Source organism: Procambarus clarkii, chromosome 94 (genome assembly GCF_040958095.1).
Source record: "Procambarus clarkii isolate CNS0578487 chromosome 94, FALCON_Pclarkii_2.0, whole genome shotgun sequence".
NCBI lineage: Eukaryota > Metazoa > Arthropoda > Malacostraca > Decapoda > Cambaridae > Procambarus > Procambarus clarkii.
The window spans coordinates 13,159,625-13,167,948 of NC_091243.1; the positions used below are offsets into that span (position 1 = coordinate 13,159,625).

The 8,324-nt window shown below is 46.3% G+C and overlaps 1 protein-coding gene across 1 annotated transcript in view; it reads right to left on the reverse strand.

Annotated features, from left to right (window-relative positions):
- The window catches only part of cdi (center divider), a 131,392-nt gene extending 123,993 nt beyond the window's left edge, over positions 1–7,399 (reverse strand). Inside the window, exon 1 of the mRNA XM_045729646.2 lies at positions 6,016–7,399. Coding sequence (XP_045585602.1) covers positions 6,016–6,264 — 249 coding nt within the window. The 5' untranslated portion in view covers positions 6,265–7,399. The remainder of the gene's footprint in view (positions 1–6,015) is intronic.
- Positions 7,400–8,324: the final 925 nt, after the last annotated feature.

Below are 8,324 nucleotides of genomic sequence, written 5' to 3' on the forward strand. Positions count from 1 at the left end.
TTTTAGTGTCCCCGCGGCCCGGTCCTTGACCAGGCCTCCACCCCCCAGGAAGCAGCCCGTGACAGCTGACTAACACTCAGGTACCTATTTTACTGCTAGGTAACAGGGGCATAGGGTGAAAGAAACTCTGCTCAGTGTTTCTCGCCGGCGCCCGGAATCGAACCCGGGACCACAGGATCACAAGTCCAGCGTGCTGTCCGCTCGGCTGACCGGCTCCCTATCCTCCCTACCTTAGAAGGTGATATCACTGATATCACCTACTAAGGTAGGTGATATCAGTGCTGACAACAACGTTGACATGAGGTATCAAACATCAACAAAGCTGGACTATCTCTTATCATTACTGCTTAATAATATAGAGCCTTGTCGGTGATAAGTTGTCCAGTTTGACCATCTCTTCTACCTAGCATGCCACACACCACCTCTCCGCTGTCCGTCTCTCACGCGACAACAACTTCAATTATGCCACAAATTGGCAGTGACACTTTAGTGGGTGGACCACCAGTCACCCAACACTTGAGTGGGTGGCCCACCAGTCACCCAACACTTGAGTGGGTGGCCCACCAGTCACCCAACACTTGAGTGGGTGGCCCACCAGTCACCCAACACTTGAGTGGGTGGCCCACCAGTCACCCAACACTTGAGTGGGTGGCCCACCAGTCACCCAACACCGAGGCGTAGGACTGCTAGCATCAGCTCCCAGGGTAGGAGAAATCTACAAGGTAGTATTGAGTCAAGATATAACAAGTTCTATTGGTCCACGACTCTGCCCTTTGCTAGGGACGATGATACACTACGTTATCTTGAGGTTATCTTGAGATGATTTCGGGGCTTTTTTAGTGTCCCCGCGGCCCGGTCCTCGACCAGGCCTCCACACTATTCCACGCTACTATCAACTCCACACCAAAGTATATTCTAAACTGAAGAAACATTACAGCAAATAAGAAAATTTTGCACTTGGTAATACTGGATTAATAATATATCGATAAAACAATACATTTGTTTGATTCACATCTGGTTGTTATCAAGCATACTAGTTAATATCGAAGCCTAGGCCTATAACAAAAGGGATCCTTGGCCAGCTTCAGTTACATGTATAGAATTACTAAACGAGTCAGCAGTATCTCAGAGGTCAGTGTGATCAGACGATTGATTGATTGGTGAAGATTAAGCCACCCAGAAGGTGGCACGGGCATGAATAGCCCGTCATGTGATCAGATATTATCTACATCATTATGTATTATGTGTAGCGAGTAATGAGACCTCCCCCCCCTCTCTCGGCAAGGAAGGATGACACCGAGTCATCGTGGGCGCCGTTACCACCTCCTCTCCCACTTTAATATCGCTATCACTAGGCCATCACACTCACCAGATTAAATAATAGTATCGATCTGCAGGCCATCAAATGTTAGCCCGAGCTCCCTGCCTCTCTGCTTGATTATGGCTTCACACTCCTCCCCTGCCTCACCACCCACCACCACCGCCCACCCCACCAGCCTCACCGCCCACCACCCACCCCACCTGCCTCGCCGCCGCCCACCACCACCACCCACCCCACCTGCCTCACCGCCCACCACCGCCCACCTGCCTCACCGCCCACCACCCACCCCACCTGCCTCACCGCCCACCACCCACCCCACCTGCCTCGCCGCCCACCACCACCACCCACCCCACCTGCCTCACCGCCCACCACCCACCCCACCTGCCTCGCCGCCCACCACCACCACCCACCCCACCTGCCTCACCGCCCACCACCCACCCCACCTGCCTCACCGCCCACCTATCACAAGCACCCATTCAGAGCCTCCCTTCTACCCTTGTGGGCTACCACGCCCACAGGTCTTAAAGAGCGTACCATCAAGATACTCCTCCCGCCCGCCCAGCTATTTTGGGAGGTAGGATTGCATCCATGACACCCGCCCACTTCTGCTCTTGCAGCTCCTTCCTTCAATTTATTATCCCTATCATTATAGTAGCAGGGAGGGGGAGGCCTGGGGGGGAGCAGGGAGGGGGGAGGCCTGGGGGTGCAGGGAGGGGGGAAGGCCTGGGGGGAGCAGGGAGGGGGGAAGGCCTGGGGGGAGCAGGGAGGGGGGAAGGCCTGGGGGGAGCAGGGAGGGGGGAAGGCCTGGGGGGAGCAGGGAGGGGGGAAGGCCTGGGGGGGGAGCAGGCACGATAGGCTAAGGATGTTATCTTAGGAGTAGCCTCTAGTCTATGATTAAATTTGTCGTATAATTGATTTTAATAGATCTTGATCTAGGAAGATTTAGGTCTATTGGATGAAAGGAAGTCCAGGTTATCTGGAGAAAACCGTTTATTCGCTCGGTAAAAAGTAATGGAATGCAAAGGTAAAAGGTCCGACCTATAACATCGGGCTGGTAAGCTAAGATATATGAAAAGCAGGTTAACCAATTTATAACGAAAAATAACATTTTGAACGTTTATGGGGAAATGTGAGACAGAGTGGACGATGATTCATATCCTATACACATCGTAATATTTACTGCAATAATCATTTATCCATTGAACCAATTGTAGACAATACTCGCTCTCCATATATATATATATATATATATATATATATATATATATATATATATATATATATATATATATATATATATATATATATATATATATATATATATATATATATATATATATATATATATACACACACACACACACACACACACACACACACACACACACACACACACACACACACACACACACACACACACACACACACACACTGGAAGCAAAGAAATGCTCTACGGAAGCCATCATAATCCCATATAGTTTACAGCTAATCTATAAAAACAAGCAGAGGGGTTGATGGGAGTGATATAGGTTACTCCGCGTCGATAGGGGCAACGTACCCCAGAGTTGGAGTGATTAAGCAGCAGCTGGAAAGAGTGAAGTGAAATAGTCTTTTCTAGCGTTGCTGACTACTTGACCCTATTACGGGCTCACCATAGCCCGTGCTACATGGACACTTCGTTCTGAGTAGCTAAATCTGAAACAAACATACTTGACCCAACCCGATCCACCTGATGACTTGCCTGGGACGGTTCAGCGGCAGCCATCAAAGTCAAATGCAATGGAGCTATTAGACGAGGGCACAATTGGAGAAACAAAAGAATGTTGGAATGTCACAACAGGTGTGTGAAGAGTGCATTCCTGCTGAACTTCATACTACACCAACCTATATAATACACTCTCCTGTATTAGGTGTGAGTGTATTATATACACTCTCCTGTATTAGCTCATACTACACCGAAAACCAAATATTTTTTATGTGGAAACTAAAGTAAATGTGGCTCATCAGTCCACAATTTACCTGACGTTCATAGGTAATAACCTATAGGCTAAATATATGTCTGGAGCAAACCCTCCTTCCTTGTAACACCTTCATACTCCCGCTTTCCTATCACCAGTTTATTCCATCGGTAAACATCCGGCACCTAATTCAGCCATCCATCCCTTCGCAAGCAGACGCACGCAATATCTCCCTCGTCCCTTGATTTCACACAACTCGTCTTTCAAACTCTATCAACAAGTGTTCAATCAGAATTCTTGGGTAGCCTGCTATATATTACCAGTCTAAACTTATTCAGAGAGTTTTCCAGCGTCCTGTTGAGCATTTGGTAAATAATTCGACAAATAAAATGAAAGCCACGAGGCTTCGATCCGCCGTGGACTCTCTATCGAGTCGTGACAATGCTTCAGTCACGTTATTGTGACTTCTCTATTTGGCCAAGTTTTGAGTTTCATTTTAGATCACACATTTAGGTTAACTTGGTTGGAATTTTTGTGTACATCATTGCGTCAACTGGAAAACTAATTTACTATGAACGGTTTGGTTCATTTGTCACCTATCATTATATCTTTATAATCACCAGCTGTATTTAGCCTCAGCTTAACACTATCACAGCTACCTCATTCACTCGTGTTCATGATGATATCCTCATAATGCACCCAGAGTCTGCCAGTTTGAAATAAAGTGTCGCTTGGATTTGTTTAGACAACGAGTAGTAGATGGATAGTTCGTCTTGTAGGCCTTGACTACATGACTATCACATTCAGTGCTACCATTATAAGCTGTAAAGTTTAGCATCAATCTTACAAATTTCCGATATTAAGTTCACCTTTCCATTATAGGCTACCATTCTGTTAGGCTAAACCCATTCTCAATCGTACTGCGAGCAGCCGCGTCCAACAGTCTGGTTGACCAGTTCAGCAAAAAGGAGGCCTAGTTGGGGACCGGGCTGCGGGGACGTTTACTCCCGAAATCATGGCAAGGTAACCGCAAGGTACCACCAAGTCAAGCCCATCATCAAGCTGCTTACGACTGAGTGAAGCCTATCCTCAAACTTACAGCTGGGTTAAGTCTATCCTCAAACTTACAGCTGGGTTAAGCCTATCCTCAAGCTTTCAGCTGGATTAAGCCTATCCTCAGGCTTACAGCTGGGTTAAGTCTATCCTCATATTTACAATCGAGTTGATCACATCCTCACACTTAAAGTCCTTCCTCAATCTAACGATTGTGTTAATTAAATCCCCGTTTAATCTTACGATTTGGTTTGATCTAGGTTAAGCCCATTAATCTTATAACTCCACTAGGTTAAGTTAATCTTCGGTTTTACCACTGAATTCATTCTTCCAATTCGATTGTGCATGATGCAAATAATATTCAATTGATACGAGGGGTGGCTTTATAATTTAAACCTCTTGATAAAGTGCGAAGATCTGAACACAGTACAGTGTCGTATGCAAGTATAAACAATATCGAAACAAAAAACCGGTTGCTCTGTATCGAAGAATCCAGTACGAGATTTATCCTCATGGTCCCGTTGGCCTCGTCGTGTCTTGCCTTTCCACCCCCTCCCCCAAGCCTCGTACGCCAACTGAGATCATTAAGGCCACATTGACTTGCTGGTGTGCTGCCGCAGCTAATTTAGTCATTTATTGTGAACCTCATACCCATCCCGTGGTCGGTGGTGGAAAGGGTTACAGAGGCAGCCATAATTAAGAGAAAATTCCCACGCGACAAGCTCTAGCATCTCCAATATGTTCCGCAGCACTGTCGAGGGAATGTTCACTGTTATGGAATAATCCATGTTCTGTTCGTATAACATGCATTATGGTTTTGCTAGGCCCATTGGAAACCTTTATTTTATGTGGTTTGGATACATTAAAGTTTTGGATGCATTATTCAATTGATCGAGCAACCCGTCCTCAGACCAAATCCATTCCATCCAGCGGTCGACCCCAGAAACGCATTCGTCAATTTTAACATGCTGTTAATTCAAAATAGTTATTTTTTCAAATAAAAATGAAGTTATATATTAGCATGATGTGCATATTTAGGCATTGGTTAGATGTTTAGGTTCTGTTGTCGCTTATTTGTATTTGTAGTACGTGAGTGAAGCATTTATAGCGTTGTGGTTCAAACAAAAGTAGTCAGCAAAGCACTTGTTCCGGAAGTGTTGGAAGTCATCAGTTGAGTCGTGTGTAAACCGTTTTTCATTCATAAACAGAGGGTTTGGCGGGTGCATTAAATGGACTTTGGCCTTTGTTTATAAGGACGGGCTGGATCGAGAAACATAAAACGAAGTTCCAAGAAACATTATGGTAGGCTATACTTTCGGGGTTCATAGTCAAAGAAGTATGCATTATAAACTTCAAGCTGCAAGATAATTTCAAAGTAACAAATTGAACAGTTAGTAACCCATGATACACAGTTATGGTAATAATAGACGTGGGGTTGCTGGATTGTTTCAAGCGTAGGCAAGACATACACATGAAAGAATTTGGGTGGATATAAATTGTAGCTGCCACGTATAAGCCAATAGGCCTTCTGCCGTTTCCTTTATCAATGTGGTCTTGCATAGCCAAGTAACTTAGGCTATTCAGTCGGCTGACATTTTTTCTTAACTGTACAATGAATAATATGGTCCATGAAAAATGAACTATATTATTCACATTATTATTATTATTGGACCATACTCTTACCTTAAAAACTTCGGAGAAAAACCCAGAACCGATTCGTTCCATGTTGAAATCGTCGATGCGATAGAGTCGTGCCAGGGCCGAGTGTAGTGCTTGGTAAGAGGTTGACCTGGCCAGGCCCCGGCCAGCCAGGTCAGCTCTGGCGTCCTCTGATGACCTGGAGTCATGGCGTGCCAGGGGGCCTCCACTGGTCCCCCCGATGCACCAAGACACGGGGCGCGCCGGCCCCCGTCCAGGACTGCCCTTCCTCATTGTTCACAGGCGAACTCGAGCCCAGATAATATTCATGTTGGCCGTGAGAAGTCATGAGCGAAGCACCTGGAGCCGCAACACCATAGCAGCAGCCTCGACCAGCACAGGCCAGGGTGGTCAGTGACGGCCCACCACACACACCTGTAGCTCCCACCCTCCTGTGTTTATCTCCACACTACACTCGCTCCTTAACAACACTAAACACTTGACAGGCTTTCTCACGTGTTGGTTAACAATGTGCCTAGCAACCTCCTGCCCGTATGTGACGCTCAGCTCACCAAGTAACAACTCAACTTTACCAGATAACCACTTCCAGGTCGAGAGAATAATTACCCTTCAAATTAGTTTCAAATGAAAATTAAGATTTTCATGTAAATTGTTATTGATACAACAATCGCCACCACAACAATAATTCATTTTTCCTGTCGTAGGAACTTGTCAAGCCTAGTTTAGCTATAATATTGGTCAAGCTTCTGGAGTGGTGGACAAGCGCTGGAGATCTTCAGCTTGAGCCGGGACGATACGTAACCAGACTAACGTTTCACTGGTGAGTCAAGTTAATGTCCCCCCTATAACTGGGGGCGCCGAGTACACCCAAGCATATTCTTACCTCTCAACTGTTCTCGACTATAATATAGGACCTCAGTGTATATACTGGTGGTTATGGAGGGTTGTCGGAGACAGTGGCCACCAGCACCAGCTTACCGTAGGCTGGTGCTTCACTCAAAATAACCCGCACCAATCACGGTCCAGGCCAGCCTTCTCGCCTTTATTCCTGGCAGCCTCCTTTTCCTCACTCGGGTATTTCTAGCTCACTGGGCGTTACACGGAGGTATATGCCAGCCTATTTTGAATGTCGGAGCACTTGTGAGCTTCCTAGTTAAAACCAAATGCTCGTATAATTTTAGTCGTTCGGAAATCTTGGAAAGCTGGAGAAATCAGGACACAACACTGAACTTGCACGATTTGGAGACCTTTTCAGTGTGTAGAAGAGCACTGCACAATGCTCTAGCTCACCCTCACACACCTGACCTAATAGCACTCCAGTTAGCTGCCTCAGAATTTATAACAATTAATGTTTTCGCTGCTGCTAGCCCTCGCACACACTCGCCTCAGCCATGTTTGTTTATAACTAACTGGAGCAGCTGAGCGGCGGCCGCTGCTGGCTGAATGAGTGGTCACGTGACTGGCTGGGGGAGGGGGCTGGCACACCGGTGGTGGAGGCTCCTCTCCTTGGGTGGAGGGTCCTATCCTATGGCTTTGGGAGGGACGGGATGGGTGCCTTGGATGGGATGGGTTGGAGAGGCACCTGTAGGGGGCAGCAGAGAGAATAGGGCATCCCTGGGATGGGGAGAGGGTCTGCTGTGAGTGTTGGGGAGACTGGTGGTTGGGGGAGGGGGAGGGTAAGATTGTTGCCGTACACCGCTGCCTGCTCCACCACGCTTAACTTTCCTCAGACGATGGCTATTATGGCGTACTGTCATCTTAAGGCAGTTCAGGATTTTCGTTTAAATTTATGTGCCTGATTGACAATGTCAAAATAATTTTATCTTTATTGTAAACTATCATAAGTGCATACAGTTATTTTAATGTGTGTTTGACACTTAATAAGTATCAACAATTATTTTATTAGTCCTTATTAAATAATAATTAATTTTGTCGGGGACAGGCAGCCTCTGTATATATATATAGCCTTGGGGTGTTGAGGAACCGTAGTGGGAGTTCCTGCCATACATAACAACATTAGAATTATGGAAACCGCAGAAGGCCTATTGGCCCATACGTGGCAGCTCCTATTTATATCTTCTACCCAAACTGAAAAATGCTCTAAATGATCTGAGACAACTGTCGTGTTTGTATGGAGGCAAGCTACCTCGGTTACCAAGAGGCAATAGTTTACATGTATATTGTGACGGGTCGGAGGCAGGGCAGGGTGTGGTGTCCCCATAACTGGAAGGTCCCCGTGGTACAGTCGGGTTCGTTCTTGACTCACAATCGAGAATTCTGCGATCAAATACTGGGCGGCACAGAAATGGTTGAGCACGTTTCCTTTCACCTCA